Genomic DNA, 17,619 nt, shown 5'->3' with positions numbered 1-17,619 from the left:
ACTCAGACACATATAAGCTTATAAATGAAGGAAGATGCAGTTATACTTCCATCTTCTGATCTATGTATTGACATTTTGATTTTATGCCCATAAATTTTCTGTAACAAGATTTTTTTTTCTTTCATAGGGAAGGTAAAGTGTAAGGGAGTTAATTGGACAGTCTGTGGTCCAAAATGTTTTTGGACAGGCTGGTATCAAAACTCAACTTCTCTTAAACTTGTTTACTGTCATGACGACTTTATTCCTTGCAAAGCACCTGAAAGCAAAATATACTTTTCCTCAGTGAAGCTGTGGTCACCATAATGCAGGTCCTGCATTCTCAGATTCATCCGTAGACCCTCTGAGGTAAGGATTGCACGGCTCCTTCCTACTTCTAGTGGCAGGAGTACCAAACAAGTGTAAAACCATGGGTGCTGCCTGTTCTGAAGCAGGGGGATACACACCAGGTAGTCCACATCTAATTTGGACTCCAGTACCCTTGACCTGTGGCGTGAAGCACATCATCCAACCTCTGCAACTTATTTTCCCACAAGCAAAATGGAGACAATATGTCATTAAGGATGAGAGTCTCAGCTGAGTGTTGATGTTTCCCTGTTTGCTGTGTGCATGGCAATGACTGTGTGACTGCAGGAACGGTCCTCATTCTTCAAGATATTTGACATCAAACCATAAACTTTCAATCTGTCTTCTGAACAAATTACTCTGTCGAATTTTCAGCTTCCCAGATTGTTTGTCAAGTGTATCTGCATCTCTCTGAAGTTGTCAAAGGATGCCGATAAATAGCTTATCTCCTTTAACACCGATAGTCTTGCAGCACACAGAAGACTATTAGCAAGTCTTACTAGATGGAAGGCAGGTGAACAGATAAGGGGGCTGGAAAGGTGGCCAGAAACACACACTGAAGGCTAGCAGAGTGTTGCCAAATCTACCGAGTAGTTTCATTTCTCTGCAATAAATTTCCCTTAGAGTCGTCTCAGAAGAAAACCTCTTACACAGTTTGGTGTCTCAGAAGTGCTCTCATGCAAGAGAAAACATGGCACAAGTTGCCTTCTGGACCTGTAATTCAACCCCCTACATTACTAGCAACAGACTGAAGCCCCTAATACTCGTTTTCCTGGAGCACAAGCCATTGAGTAGCCCCATCTACACAGGTACTTTGTGATGATACTTATTTTTTTCACGTTTCATCAGACTGTTAAATTAATTAATCAGTTAATTAATCAATCAATCAATTAATTTGAAGTGCAAACAGCCACCACCCCACGGCATGCATGGATCTGTAGGAAGCACAGCTTGAAACCTTTCTACTGTTAGCTTGTTTCAGTATACTGGACGTTTCTAGCAGCAGTCACCAAGGAAAACGCTCTGCATACCCAAGTGTCACCAAAAGCAGCATGCTGTTTGGTGTTTAACTGCGGTGCACCAGAACTGATTTTGCATCCGCAGTGAGATGCAGTGTCAGGCAGTCCCTGCTAGCCAGCTGGGGTTGTTTTCTCCCAGTAAAAAATAGATGATAGAATAAGGCAGACAGTACGTTTTCTATTGCATCTCACTCATTAACTCACGTATTTGCGCTTGTGGTTTTCATTCAGCCGGAGTTAGAAAAACGTTAATGCTTTTCCTAGTTGCACCAGACTGCTGCAGAAAGTGTTAGGCTTACACAAGCAGAAGTAGCATTAGGGCTAAAATCACGGGGCAGTCCTGCAGAGCAGCAGCTGCCTTACAGTGAGTTTATCCTTTGCATACTCACAACCTCCTTTTGTCTGGCAGAAAAGATGATCAGCAAATGCTAAAAAGTGTTATCCCAAGGAAAGCCCCAAGGGTCTGTTTGGTAGGTACTGGCCGTGCACCGCTGGCTTTCTCACTAGGCACTGAGAGTATCCTAGGACCAGGTCAGTACGCTGCGTCTGTAGGTGAGGCTTAGCATTCCTCACATTCCCCGAGGGCCTTGCCAGATTATGCACTCTCGAGAAGATAGTTGCCATATTTCTGCCTTAAAAAGAAATACCTGGATATGCGAGGTGTGGTCATTTTGTTTCACGACTGAAGCCATCGGGCCTGCCCGGTGGACTGGGTACGCTGGGGCTCTTGGCTCTGCACCTCAGCAGGGGGAAGGCAGAGCCTATAGCATGCAACAAGGCTACGGCAAACATTCAGGTTATCACACAGCATGAGCTCACCGTGTTGGGTTTATCTCATTTCCAGGGTGACTCTATATTTCCAGGTGTCTCCATAACATTCTGTGACAGCTAATTGCAAAAGTGCACTACCCCCAGTCTAAAAAGCCCTCTCTTTTGTGTCTCGCACACTGATCTGCTAATTTCATTGTGCATCCTAGCTGTGTATACTGATTTTCCTTACAGTGTTGCAGTATTTTTTGACTAGCATTTCCGCATTCATCTTATTCAGTGCCTTTATGATTTTCTAAATGCCTTGGCTTCCTCTCAAAATATGAGAGTCTTTTTAGTCTCCTCGTGGAGCAGCTGCTCCATTCTCTTGAATTGTTGTGTTGTTTTCTTTGTACCACTTATATCACCCCATCTTCCCTGAAACACAGAGCCCAGACAGCATAAAATGCTCAAGATGTCAACTCAGCAAGGCTTTAAATGACAACAGAGTCATGCTGTCTCCTGACGGCGTCCAGTGTTTTGCTGGGTCTTGGCCGCTGCTGCAGGTTGAGCTGATGATTTCGGTGAGCTGTCAGTGAGGACTCCAAGGTCCTTCCCTCGCTGCAGCTGGCAGCTCTGAGCTCTGCATCACCTACAGGCATAAGAACAGCGTGGGCAGAGAACTGCTTCCCCGTCTTTCCCCTCCCAGCACTCTGCAGACTTCAGATGTATCCTGAACAAACAAATGGACCCGCTCAGGAGGTTCAGGAAACCTCCCCATTTTTTCTTTTACTTAATTTGTTCTGTTATTGTTAAAGTGCTCACACACAGCACTGGAGATCTCTGCTCAAAAAGCCAGCCTCTTCTTGATCAGAGTTAAAGTTACGGTTCCTTTGGGTGTGTAGCTATGGGCTACTTGGGCACTAAGTACTTTTTATCCTCTCACTTCCTCTGTAAGCAGTTATTATAAATCTCCTAGCAAGTAATTGGACAAGGGGATGAAATCCAAGCTCCATCCTGCTCAGTGAACTTCTAACGGTTAGAGCATGAATGCAAATTAATTTTCTCTGCCTCCCTGACCCAGTGAATACAGATCTATCCATGAAAACTGACAAGACTGGGACATCTCTTTCCTACGAAGATCATGTATCTTTGTGGCTGGGGTCTTCTGCAGGTGGGCTGCTGATGCCTCCGTAAACAAAGATAGGATAAACACCTGTGCTCTCCATGTCCTAAATAAATATGTTAACCCTGGTTCAACCAGGTAAGAGAGGGAGAAAGTGCCTTATTTTCCTCTCTTGTTTTGTACAAGCTTCTGATCGTGCCTGATCTGTTTCTGCCTCTCTGGTGAGAGAGGAGAATGCTCATGTATCTTGTACATCCTTTGGGACTCAGGTAAATGTATACACAGCACCAGAAACATTAGCAGGAACATGAGGCAAGGTGAAAAAACTGCATAAACGAAAACCCTAATGATGGAGAAAACATAATTTTACAGATGCTATTGGAGCTTGCTAGGATTAAATTAATACTTTTTACAGACAGAGAATAGATGTGACAGAAAATGTTTATTTAAACTGCTGTACAATGGAAATCTTAATCATTTTCAAAAGTCAGCTGGGGAAGAAGTGACTCACATAGGTTGCATGCAGGAAGCCTCTTTGCAGTTTTCAGTGCTGAATATCATTTTCTCTGAATACAACATCACTTGTGTGAGCGCAGTTATCTGCTGAGTGGCAGCAGTGTGTTTGGCAGTACATTAACATGGAGAAAGACACGGCTCCTGCCCTGAGGAGCTTACAATCTAAAATATGACAAGGACAATACTATTCCAACATATAACAGTCAACTGAAATATCATCAGTCAGATATAAGAAGACCTATTTTATCAAGCAATTGTAATACCAAATATATATATAAAGGCCGCAGGTAGGATAGGGTGGCATCTTTGCTGCTACGTATTTATATGTTCACATGTATACAGGTGTGAAAGGTAGTGAGAGTTTGCTTGAGAGGGTGACTTTTCTTTGGCAGGGCTGCTCCAGTTTGTGCTTCCTGAACAAAAATAAGGAAAAGTAGAGCAGAATTTAGCACTCTTTCTATGACTTTACATATCTGAACACTGGACAGAATTAGGCTGAATTAATTTCCATGAAGCAGACCCAGATCTGGGAGAGGCAGTGTGGAAGAGCTGACAGCTCTTCTGTCCTGTTGAGGCACTGGGTCTCACATCAGTGCCAGCACATCTGCTGAAACCTATGGCAGTTAACTCAGAAAGAAGAGTTAGCTGGGAAACCCACCAATTCTAGAAAAAGCTTGTAACACCTTATGTCTGCAGTCTCCTGACTGTCTCACCACCCAGAGGGAAACCTGCTGGAAATTCCAACTTTCTTGTAGATGAGTATGTTTTTCCCTAATAAGAGATTGTTTGATTTTTATTTCTGTGCACAGGAGATGAGACAGTAGGAGGAAGAAGGAAACCTGAAGATTAAAACCTGTTCTGAGAAAACGAGCTGTGCTGGATGCTTGTACATCTGTATGGGTACAAATTGTGCCTCTCAGATGCTTCCTGTTTTGAGTTTTTAAAGGTCACTTTTGGCCCAGTTTCTAATCAATCGTGGTTAATAGATTATAGCGTGTCATACTTCTGTCCAGGTTCTTCACCCTTCCCCATTAATGTGTTTTGAACATTTTGACCAAGTTCAACTACATCTGAAGGAGCGCTTCTTTTGAAACATGAAGCTCTTAAAAGTGTCAGTGAAATTAGAAAGAGGAGAAAGATGAATTCTTACCTGAGGTAAAAGAGAAGCTGCAATGAATAAGCAGAAAAGTGTACATTTGGCCTGCCAGTTGGGCAACTAGGCCATATGTATGGTTTTGGTAATTTCTTTCCATTCTTGTATTGCAGGCATTGCATATAACAACATACACAAAATTTTCAAGTTGATGTTCCTTTTAGAAGATTTAGAAACTGCACTGGAAATCTTAATAGTTACCTGAAAACCTGTTCAAGAAAGAATGTGTCTTAAGGAAGTGTACTAAGACTCTTCTTGCTCCTCCACCTCTTCCTTTTCTTCTCCTTCTTCTTGCTTTTCTTCTCCTTCTTCTTGCTTTTCTTCTTCTTGCTTTTCTTCCTTTTTTTTAAAAAAAAAGAAAAAAAAAAGAAAAAAGTGGTAGTTGAGCAATTAGGAATTAAAGGAAAATAAACAGTCTTGAAATGCAGAGCTCTGCCTTTGCAACTGCTACGCTTCTAGCAAAATCAATCTTACTAAAGCTTAAAAAATAGAACAGTAGAGTGATGTATGGAGTCTTTATTCTTAACATGCCACAGCTCAAGCCTTGTGCAGTTAATAGGCAAGCAAAGGAATGTAAGAATCCTTGTCTGAGATAGGTTAGAGCACAGTTCACAGTTAAGCTGTAAATAGATGGTCAGGATTAAAATGATAATATGAAATATATGTAAATATGGAAAAGAGTTTAATAGATTTTGAATTAGATGCTTTCTTGGAGTAAACAAACAAAGATTCATGGCACAGGAACTAAACTCCCAAATAATCCAAAAATTATTTGGAGACAGATAACAAGGCTTTATTTCTGTTTCTAAAGTTCCTTTTTTTCCCTTTGTTTTATAACAACGAAAAGGCACAAGTTAGAGGCAATAGCCCTTTCCTTCAGTAAACTAAATGAACAGTCATCTGAAAGGTAGCATTTGTATAACACAAATGTTATGTCTGTGTTTACTGTTTTTTAATAGCTAACAAATGAAGCTTTAAAGTATAGTCCTACTCTGGAAAAAAAAAAAAAAATGGCACTGTAGTCTTCTCTTTTCCTTCTCTTCTGGCAAACTCTTGCTTAAAGGCACTCCCTTGGCAATATAAACAGTTTTATCTCAAAAATGTCATACTTATTTATGTCTACCATCTTGACTCTAAAAATTAAAAGAAATTCCTCCCAAAGCAATCAACCAATTAGAGATTTCATAAGTAGTTTTCAGTCAGGACTTATGGTGGTGTATAAGCACAGAACTTAGGTTTTCTGTATGAGAATCATATCTGAGTCACTGAAGTAAAAACCTATTTAAACATGTGCTTGAGAATGGAACTGTTGTAATCAGAATCCTGTTCTGAGTAGTTGTTTTTAGAGAAAACTATTGCACTAGGGGATCTTCCTTACCAAACCAGAAATGTAATCTCAACTTCCACACAGGTCAGCCAAAGTTCTCCTCCCAGTGACATATTTTATCTTTTTGAGTCTTTCCTCAGAAAAATTGTCTTTGATTTTTTTTTTTTTCACTGTTTTAGAAATGGAGCTTGGGGAGCCCAAAGACAAGCAACATTTTTAAAATATGAACAACTCTAGTTCAGAATGCAATTGCTCTTTACAAAAGAAACTAGGCATTTTTCTTGCTTGAAGCATGAGGTAGTGGTGTCAGGGTGCACTATCAAGCCTTCAGAGCCCTCACCTGCCTCACCACCAGAAACCTCCACGCTCAGTCCATGGGCTCAGGAGCTCCATTTCAGCTTCCAGACCCACAATTCACAACTCTGACAGGAGGCATCTGTATGCATACCCATGTATGTATGCACGTATTGCACTTTGGAAGAGGGAAGATTAAATGTGCCCTTTCACTAATTGCAAGCTTGTAGTGGAAAACAACCTAAAGTAATAATTAGCTTTACTGAGAAGACAGAAGAAATATTCAAGGCATAAACTTACAATGCTGGGCAAAGCAGAAAAGCATATAAGGATTTGCACCTGGGCCTTACAAACTCTGGCAAGGAAAATACACCCTTTGTAGACAGAACTGCCTAAATTGTCAGCATGACACTGTAATCAGTATGGTGTCAGTTAGAGATTTCCAAAGACCTAGCTGTCTTGTGAGCCCTTGGTGAATTTTATTAAAAAATCCATGAAAGACAATTTCTCTTCAATATACAGCTTTTAAAATTATTGACCTATTTTTGCTCCCAAGTATGACGACGTTATGACCAATAATTTTCTCTAGCAGAATATATAGCCGGTATATTCAGTTTCATGAATAAGAATTTGCTAACTTCTGAGCGTTGATGAGGCTGGGAAGGAACAAAGTGCACACAAACAAACACCAAAAGCAAAATGTCCAAAGAATATACTGTACCCCTGTTGCTGCATCTTCTTCCTTGTTCTCCTAAGTGAAAGATACAAAAGAAAATATTTAAAAGATAGATAAAAAAGAAAACCTCAGAGGTCATACAGGCAAAACACAAGGAAAGTAAACACTAAATTTAGGAAATTACATGGAATTCAGTGGATTTATTTTGGGGATAAAGTCCTCCAGATTAGCTCACAAAGTACAGTTAAGCTAAGCATTTACTTTGAAAAGGGGACATGAAATCATAAGACACAGCTCCCTTTTTCTCAATTACTTCCAGTTAAATCTGCTTCATTTGCAAGCAAGGCATTAGAGCTTGAGTTTTGTTTGCTTTTTCATTGGGGGTGGTGGTGATGGTAATTAGCTGGTCTTCAAAATCAAAATTGAATCAGAATTACAAAGAGATCTATCCGTGTTATATATTGTCTCCCAGAATCCAGCTTGCAATGCTGTTAACTGTTGTAGGCTGGAACAGATTCCTTGGCTCAACAGTACTGAGGGATAAGAAATACTACAGACTGGCTTCAGACTGTAGATCGAGACAAGAAGAGAAGAGGGATAAAAGAGAGAAAATATAAATGTACAGTGAATAATATTTGATGCTAGATACCAAGCCGATTGTTGGAGAGAAGAGCTGATCTTTCACAAAAATTCAAAGAGAAGGGGCAAAGGCAGCGGTACCATGCAGGAGGCGTGAGTGGCTGTTACAACTTTACACAGAATGCGTTGACATAAGGAAGTGAGCTGCAGTGCCAGGGTTTATATGTGGCCTGGGGAATTATGGAGACAGGATACAGACTTGCATTTTAATATGTTTTTTTGAACATGTTTCTAAAATAATTCTGCCCTGAAGTGAGCCTAGTCTGTACCACAAACTGATTTAACTGGGACACCACTTAAAAAAAGATTCTATCCCCCCAAGCTAAAGCTAAAGTTAAAATCATGTAAGTTAAAATAAAGAAAAATAAATGCATAGAAGGTCACAGACTTTTCCTCCAAAAACTCAAAAAGGAGAGGACAGACAAAGTAAGGGAAAGGGGCACTATATCCAAGCAAAATGGTTCCTCAACCTTCTCCGTCTCTGTGGGGATTAGGAACGGAAAAAAAAAAAAAAAAGAAAAAAGAAAAAAAAAAAGATTAGGGAGATGTCCTAATGTCCTAATTATTAAGAAGGATAAGCTTGATGAAGTGATTAGGGAAAGAAAGAATGCAACAGGTTTAAAGTGAGAAAGAAGTTATAATCAAAAGAAATCCAAGTGCACCCGTCCCTTAGCAACACAGGCTGAGAGCTGTTCCTGTCCCTGTGTAAGAGAATTCCTATTTCCACATCTGCTCTGGGCTTTCCTGGTCACACATGTGAATGAGGAGCTGGAGCTGCTGAATCCTAGGCAGTCTGAGAAGCTGCTGGCGGGGCTAACATGAGGTATGTGAAGAACAACCTGTTGCACTGTGCACTTATCCCTTCTGCTTCCAGGAAGCAGCTTCTGATGGAAGAAATTTGTTTTTCAGAGGTTTGGGGTCTCTCACTGGCTTCCCCAAAGTTCTACCTGCCTGAGACAAAGAGATGGAGCTTCTTGACTCCTGCTTCTCCCAGCAAGAGCAGCAGAAGCAGCAGGGGAGGGATGAAGCCTCCACATGGACCCACACAGGCCACCGGTTACCACCCCAGCCACTGAGGCTTTGGAGAAGCCTTCTGAAACCCGGGACCCTCCACAACAGAGAGAGCCACAGTTAATTTTGTCCTCTGTCATATGTTCATTGGCAAAGACTGAGAAGACGGAGATATCTTTACATTGCCAAGAGTCTTCAGGAATTTTTCCACAGCACTTGCAATTCTCTTGCAGAGTCACTGGAGAAAAGCAGGCTGGGTTACACCCTACATCGGAGAGTCGTTTTTCACCTTGCTTGAAATGGAGTGCTAAGTAAAGCCAAAATGCCACAAACAATTTCACATAAATATATTAATTCAGAAGCAGAACATAAAAATTGTGGTGTTTATTTACATTGCCTCAGTTTGATCTGAGAGTTTGTGAAAATAAGTTGACGTTCCAAACGGGACCTGATTACAGTTCAGAAGATGAAGGTGTGTGGCTGCAAAACAGCATGGGCCACTGATAAAAAGGTCACCCTTTCAGAACATGATACACAGAGACCAACTTTAATAAGCCAGAAGAAATAAATAAATAAATAAAGCATGGGTGGGTAGAGCAAACAGAAAACATCTATTCAGTGTGGTCAGGTGGTGAAACAAGACGTGCTGGGCTGCACAATGAGAGGAGGAGAGGCAAATACTAAAAATACTACGTTGATACTTCATGTGTCCTTTAGGGCCCAACATCCATTGGAGATACTCCAAGGGTAGTCTCATAATTTCTAAATGTACTTGCCTTCATAAAACCGTGGCCAGGTAAGGAAATGTTATTCTAGCTCTCTTTTGTAGGGGAAAAAATGAGATTCAGACACAAAAGACAGAATTCATCCCACTGCAGTTACCTCAAAGTTATTCTTCTCTTCTAAACTAGTCCTCTGCGTGCTCACCGTAGTGAATAAAAATACCAGAATTTCTAAAGAATGATTCATGCCATCCATACAGAAGTGCTAATTACCATGAACTGTGGCAAGGCAGACAGATGCCTCGTCACTGAAGTGATTTGCCCTATGTGACATGGGAAGTGGGCGGTAGAACAGGGCGAAAGAGGTTTTTTTGTTCATCCTTGGCATGAGCTACTAATACCTCGTGGCCTGCAGTTGTGAGTACCCTCTCTAGCAATGAGTGGGACAGGAACAGAAAAAGTGCTTTTTAGTTCCCCTAGGAGCTAGTACACCGCTGGCACAACGAAGGTGGGTGTCAGAGCTGGGCGATTTCAGGAAGGCTTTTCCTCCCCCTTATGTAAGACCGTGTAAGAACATTCCAACATTGCCGAGGCCGTGCAGGTGAAAGAGGAGGACTTGTAAGACTAACCATGTTTTATGCCCTCATAACGACAGAAATATTTGTTCAAGAGCACCCTCTTGCCCAGTGTTCACTCCTCTGCCACTCCCCTCCCTGTAAAACTAAAGGACAATATGTTTTCCACTTACAGCTCTTATCTGTTCTGTGAGAAACGGAGCAAGGTGCTTGTTGTATAGAAGCGGCGTTGCATTGTCATCACAAAACCTCTCACACACAGCTGTCTGACACATTTGCAGACGTGTTCCAGCAGTTGGTTCTCATTTGAAAAACATTAGAGTAGACAGCCAGCCAGAATGGCAGGTAATCTAATCCAGCCAGGGGATGCACTGCTGTTTTATGCTGGGTTTCTCTTAAGAGCTGGAATTTCCCTTAAGAGAAAAAGGCATTTGATGGCATTCATGTGCTGGCTGAATTTCCAGAGACATGAAAAGTGCTTAGATACAATTTAAGGAGAAATTTTAGTTCCCACGGAGGGCTGTGTCTCTTTTCATCGTCACGTAGGATCAACTTTGAAAATTTAAATGGAACTTCCCAGCCTAATGGTTCAGTCATTGTTAAAAACAGGAGTGGGGAAAGTTGTACGGACCAAGGTGTGTCCTCTGGAAAAACATTGCAGATGGATGGGAAAAAAAAAAAAAAATGTTTTGTTTTGTTTTGTTTTGTTTTGTGAGAGATGATGCATTTGTTACTGATATTCCACAAGGACTGTCTCTGATTTGAAACCACACATTAAAAAAAAAAAAATAAAAAAAAATAAAAAGGAGATGTGTTAAGTGCTTGATTCAACAGAAGGCTTGCCTCTTTGGGAAGAAAGTCACCTGATATTGCAAGATCAAAAAAAAGCCATCCTTAAATGCCAAATTGGCACAGCAGCAGGAGAAATAAAGTATCTGGATTCCTAACTCCAGACACAGGGCCCATTTCTGCTTAGTCTCTGCTTGGTCTAGACCCTGGCCAGTGACACAAACATCCCACTGAGGAAGAAGACTACACAACAGAACCACCCCTTTTCACATGATCCATCTATGCTTTCAACCATAACTACTTTACTGATGCCAGCTAACTGCAGGGGAATGTAAATGTTATGTTTTGCAGCTATTATTTTAGAAAGTTGAAATAACTGAGATGATTTTGTCCAAGAACCTCTTGCACTGCAGTTTGAGATCTGTCTGTGTGGCTTTGCTATCATACCATGAGGTATGCAGGAAGGGTAAGAGTGGTCTCCATTTATGCAGGGGCTCCTGCACGGGCTAGAGAAGACACCGCCAGATACGGCTTGCTGTGGCAGCAGTCAACGCTGGTACTTGACAGCAAACATTAACAAATAGATTTACGAGCACTGCAGATGCTGATCATTGACAGCAGCCAATTTTTCCACATGGATAGGACTCAGATGTCTAGTTCTAAATTATTCTCCATAATGAGAGCTGAGATCCAAGTGAGCGTTAGAAAAAAAAAAAGCAGCAAAGGGCATATGATAGCAAGGAGCAAAGGGAAACTGCTAAAGAAAGACAATTGTTCTCCATGATTCAGAGCAGGGTTCCTTGGAGTTTTATCTGTTTAATATCACCATGATGTCAAAGAAAATGCATCCAAAAGACAAGCAGGAGCATTCTGCAATCAGTCTTCCTACCCTAAAATAGATTAGGAGGGCCCTAAGATAGATTAGGAGGGCCTGGGGGTTTTGTTTCTTGAGCTTAGCACAGGTGAAATCCTCAAATCACAAAGCAAAAAAGAAAAAATTACCTGTTGATCTTCTGATGGTGACTGAGCAGACTGAGACTCTTCATGAGTCCCTTCATTTGCACTGTCTTCCGTGTGTGCCTCAGCTTCATTAGCGGTATCAGACTTTTCAGTTTCCTGGCAGCAAAGAAGAAGTCATTATTAGCCTCAGGACACATAACCAACAACTCCTTTCCATACAACTCTTGACTTTATGGCTTGGGGAGGTGTTTTTCTGATTTTACTTCAGCAGTCAAATCAAAATCGACCCTTTTGGACATTTTCCTTTGAAAGAAGCGTGTGTTGGCATGTTGCTTTGTTGGTAAAGGCATGGGGTTTGTATATGGAAAACAAGAAGTGAAGAACCTCTTCCTTTTCAGAGCATAGCAGATCCCCTAACTCTTCTGTAGAAAGTTTAGTAGAAATGGATGCTCACCCTCATGGCTTCAGAGAAAAAAGGCTTTTTCACCAGCATGCACTCCAATTAAACTTCACCAGGAGGCTACAGAAAAGCAGATGTAATAAAGGATTTCATGCACAGGCTTTTAAATAGTATATGTATATATTTTTTTGAAAACCATCAGGTAACTATTCACACACCAACCCATCATATCTATTTATTCCAGCAGCATCCCAGAAGACTCTTCATTTCAAGTCCTGCCCAGGCAAGCTAGCCGTGAAAGGTCACACTGGATCACACGCTGCGTCAGATAAAAGGAGACCTGTATGGCCTTGAGTGGAGTGATAGAAATAGGATGAACTGCAATAGCATTAAGTGCAAAGCCACATTATTTGGGAGAGGTAGTTCTGGGACAGATATTAGAAACAGATGTTTATAATGTACTTTGCGACCTCATTAGCTGATGATCATCAAATAAGAAAAAGATGGATGTATCTAAGTAATGATAGAGCGCAATGACCGAGCTGCAATCATGATGCAACAGTGAAAGTAGTAATAAACATGATCCTCAGATGCATGAGGTGAAGTATATCTGCTGGAGCTGAAAGCAAATACTAATGCCATTGTATGAAGCAAAAGTGAAACCTCCTCTGGATCACTCTGTACCATTCCAGTCATCCAGGCTCAAGAAAGAGATTTAGCCTGGAACAGGTGCAGAGGGGGGCCACAGAAATATCTGAGGGAGTGGAGAGCCTGTCTTAGGAAAGGGTGACAAAACAAAACAAAACAAAACAAAACAAACAAAAAAAAAACACCTTTACAAAACTTTACTGCTTTAATCTATTGAATGCGATGCAGTGAGAGGACATGATGGCTCTATAAAAATGGATCAGAGTAATATCAGGGGGGGGACAGGATAAAGAAGGGCACTGAGGTAGATGCAAAATGAGCAAATCCAGCTGTAAATAAAAAGTCTAACCATCGGCAGTGTGAAATTTTGGAAGAGCTTTCTAGTAGAGAAGTGGAGGCAATGGACCTCATTCATTAAAAGGGAATTTGACCACTTCTGAGAAGCGTTACCTGGTGTGGTTGCCTCCAACAACAGAGAACTGGGCTCAGAGGTCCTGTCCTGTGCCATCTGAAGTCCTACACACAACAGGCAGAGCAGCACGTCCCTGAACAGCAGAGGAACTCCTTTCCCATCCCTGTGACCAAACCCTTACAACTCATTCACCCAATTGCTTTAGGGTTTTCTTTTTTGCCATAATTTCATCTCTGTCCCTAGTGTTACACAAAATCCCCCGGTCACGATCCACTGGCCTTTAAGCTTCACAGGTCCTCCTCTGGTGTCCTTATTGCGTACGTCTGTAAAACTGTCTGTAAAACTTGACGCCCTTTTTGTCATTTTTTTTTCCTGAATCAGGGAAAAAGTGTTTTGTCTGGAAGAAGCTTGTAACAAAAAGAGAGTGGGCACAGAGGCTGCCATGCCTTTCCCCAGGGAACAGCAGCAAGAAACCTACCAGCAGCCAGCACCGCAGAAGCTGCCAGGCTCTCCCAGCAGCTCTTCCCAGCACTGCCCTGCCCATTCCCCACCATCAGCAAAACCCTCTGCGGGGCTGTGTGGTGAACTGTAGTGGGAGTCTGATTAAGACTAAAGCTTAAGAAAGAAAAGCTTCTCCAGCACCTCACACAGTTTGCTCCCTCCATTACACAGCTACATGAATGTTTTTTCCAGCATGTGGAGGATGCCTAGGGCCAGCGATGTGATGGAGATGGAGGACAGAGGAAGGACCACAGACTACTTTTTTCTGCCAATGCTGTCTCATCCAAAATGTACATAAAACTGTGGGCTCACTGCACTCTGATGCTGGTGGCATTGTTATGAAAAACAGATCTACAGAGATAATTGCTTGACTTAATTTATCTTTTACTTTTCCCCAAAAGATAACAAAATATTTGAAGATTAAAATATGTAGCAACACATAAGATATTGAAATTCTCTAGTCCAACACTGTGTTTATACATTGTTTCTGTAAAAAAATATATATATATATATAACATCCTTGCAGATCCTTTCTTTGTAGCAATTCCTAAAATGAAAAGGCTAGTGTTCATGAAAACTGAATTGGTTGGAAATCTATTTTCAGCATGTATCTTAACATTTCATTGCAAAATCCCTGCGCTCAATATTTTTTTGGCAGATACACAAAGCACATAAAGAGTGAAGATGGCATTCTAATTCAAATGTACCTATTGTGTAAAGCTACCTCAGATGAATCATATACTTACTCAGACCATAAGGCAAATAAAAGTGGTGGCTGAGAGATCTGAACTCCAGAAGGACACACACACGCATGCACACACATTGTTCTCATTGATTATATGGAGAACTGTGGTATTTGGAATGCCACCATCATACTAGCTCTTCAGAGCAATACCAAATTTATTTTTTTATTAATGTAAAATGAACTCCCCTTCATTAAGATTGGCTGACTGGTTACTTTTCCTTTAAATAAAATACACGTGCTGTAAATTTGTAATTCATATCAGTCTTAGCAGAAGTACTCTTGAACTAAAAGACTAAATCTCAAGTATCTATGGATTTGGGGATATCAAGATTTTATGTATTAAGATTAAGAATACTAAGATTAAGGATTTAAATTTATACAAGATTTGAAACAAGACCTCCAGCCTGAGTAAAGCACTTCTCTGAGATCACAGAACAGCTGCAAACTTAAATGATCTCTGTACAAGCTGCCTGCTCTCTGGAGTTCAGGGAAATGGAAGCAGTATTGCGTTTTGGTTAATACAATTGTCAAAAAAACTGTTGGTCCCTGAAAATAAAAAGCAATTAATTGCCTGCATTCAAACCTTGTTAAGATACTCAAAGGTGTAATAATGCAGCATGCTGTTTGTCATCTTGGTTTAAGTAATATGCATCTCATTAACAGAACAATTCACCTGTGTCTTTTTAGAGAAAAAGAAAGAAAGAAAGAAAAAAAAAAGTAGTGTAGCCATTGCTTTTAATGGGTTTTTCATATATTAACAGTATTTCAAAGCATTTTCAACATTGAGATCAGTCTCAGGCTCATAAACATGATGAGGGTTTCAAAAAGAAAGCTTTGGGGGCAGCTGAGAATGACACGCATAACCCTAGACATGCAAAGTACATCGATTATAGCTCAAATGTATACATGTTTACATGTTGGCACATCACTGTCTGTTCATGCCCCTAATCCAAATGGGATCCTTCAGAAATTTATCACTAACTTGAGTGATCTTTGTGTCCGGTATAAATGCCAGCCTGCCTTGAAAGATGCTTAAAAATTAGAATAGAGGTATTTAAGTCCATGTATTCCTTCAAGTGGGAAGTTATTTCATATTAATAGACTAAAGAAGTTACTAACACAAACACCCTGCCAGCTTCTTCTTTTACTCATACGGTGGTTGGACACTGGGACAGGCTCCCCAGGGCAGTGATCACAGCACTGAGCCTGCCAGAGTTCAAGAAGTGTTTGGACAATGCCCTCAGACATAGAGTCTAATTTTTGGGTGGTCCTGTGTGAAGCCAGGAATTGAACTCAATGATCCCTGTGGGTCCCTTCCAACTTGGGATATTCTGTGATATAAAACTGTGTTATCATTCCTGTTAAACCCTCTCATATGTGTCGTCATTAGCATTTCTTCCACACCTGACTTATTATCCTAGATTCATGCTGCTGAAAATCAATGTCATGAGCCACCCATTGTACTTCATGCTAAGGTTGAATTGACAGCCTAATGAAGGGAAAGCAGAGGCAGTGCAGCAAGGTTATCTGTATGACAAAGCACAGCCAGACTGTCATGCAGTGAAGATGCTAAGAAACACTTCTGAAATAAATGCTAAAAGGTTGTATATGTCTCTCTCAAATTCAGTAACAGATTCCAAAAGGATGTAAGTATACTTTCACTCTTTACAAAGATTTTTTAAAAGCACTCTCAAACTTATTTACCCTTTCTGGGCTGAAACAATCACCAAACCAATGCAGCCATTAATCTGCATAAACCGTGCTTGCTTTCTGCCAATAGCACTAACAGTCATCTGCCCAGAAGAAGGCACTGAGCATATTATTTTCAACATTTACAAAGTTGTCACAAAGTAGAAACTGTAACAGCCTTAGATGACCTCTTGGAATGAATGAATTCTAAAAAATTGCTACTTTTCTTCAAGACCTGCTATCTAACAGAACCTTGCAGGGAGGAGCAGATAATGTATGAAGTGGGAAGATGGAAAAATGCAGTTTTCTTTATCTCATTGATTCTTCACATATCTTGTATAATGATTATTATATGTAATACCTGGAGTCCTTTAAGCCTTGCATGGCTTTGTGGATGTTAATTAAATGAAATCTCAAAAGACCCATGTGAGGTAGGCAAGTAATTTTTATTTCCCTTAGTGGGTGATGGGACAGCTAAAGCAGAAGGTTTAAATCACTAGTTCCTTATCACACTGGGACTCAGTGTCAAAGGCAACATTTATAGCAACTGTCTCTCTCCCCTGTGTATCTCTTCATCTGTAGTTCTCAAAGCACTAAGAAAAGGCTTGTTTTTTCTCTCTGCTTTTATAGAAGAGGAAGAACAGAGGCATTTACAATGGCATTTTACTCAGAGTTGCTACACAGTTGGCAGCAGAGTTAGACCAGAAAGCAGAACTCATGCTCCAGGGCAGTTCTTCAGCCAGGTCACCACAACACTGCAGGTTCTCTGCTGTCACTGACTCATCACTCTCTTGATTCATTCTGTTTGTTGAATCACCCGTATTAAAGATGGTAACATTTGATTATGATCTAACATGATCTCGAGATAAGAGAGCTATAATACTTCCAGTTACAAAGCTTCTACCTAGGAAAACCCTTTGTGAAAGACAAAACATTGCTTTCTGTAAGTGAAAAACAAAAATAAATCTAATTCTTTTGCCAGAAATATATTAGAACGTTTTTAAAACATAGTGGATGAAGAAAAAATGGTAGACTTGCCAAAGGGAGTTTGTGAGGCCCTAGGTAGGACCCCAAATTATCTCAAGGCAGAGGGAGGGAACCCTATAGTGCCAGTCTTTGTGCACCCATTCCATCCTGAATGGGTCCAGCACCCTGGCCCTTCTGCTGGTGGCTGGTATGGACTTGGTTTGCTCAGTGTAATGCAGTCAGGGAGAAGTGAATGCTTTGTGTAAGTAGCACAACCTATAAATTTAATTTGGAAATTCTGCATCATTTAAAAGCTGAAAGTGATAAAATATTGTTTTGTGTAAGAGGAGAGGAGAGGAGAG

At 40.8% G+C, this 17,619-nt stretch overlaps 1 protein-coding gene across 3 annotated transcripts in view; it reads right to left on the bottom strand.

The window, feature by feature from the left end:
* Positions 1-3,658: 3,658 nt before the first annotated feature.
* The window catches only part of LOC118160812 (SH3 domain-binding glutamic acid-rich-like protein), a 26,011-nt gene continuing 12,050 nt past the window's right edge, over positions 3,659-17,619 (bottom strand). Inside the window, exons 4-7 of one of the 3 annotated variants that reach the window (XM_035315810.1) lie at positions 11,939-12,052; positions 7,243-7,275; positions 5,105-5,242; positions 3,659-4,163 (exon numbers count right to left, since the gene is read on the bottom strand). In XM_035315810.1, coding sequence (XP_035171701.1) covers positions 5,147-5,242; positions 7,243-7,275; positions 11,939-12,052 — 243 coding nt within the window. In that variant the 3' untranslated portion in view covers positions 3,659-4,163; positions 5,105-5,146. The remainder of the gene's footprint in view (positions 4,164-5,104; positions 5,243-7,242; positions 7,276-11,938; positions 12,053-17,619) is intronic. The other 2 variants (XM_035315811.1, XM_035315812.1) reach the window with 2 other exon arrangements.

Source organism: Oxyura jamaicensis, chromosome 1 (genome assembly GCF_011077185.1).
Source record: "Oxyura jamaicensis isolate SHBP4307 breed ruddy duck chromosome 1, BPBGC_Ojam_1.0, whole genome shotgun sequence".
Classification (NCBI taxonomy): domain Eukaryota; kingdom Metazoa; phylum Chordata; class Aves; order Anseriformes; family Anatidae; genus Oxyura; species Oxyura jamaicensis.
The sequence above is the reverse complement of the archived record's forward strand: the minus strand, read 5'-3'. Positions and strand labels throughout refer to the sequence as shown.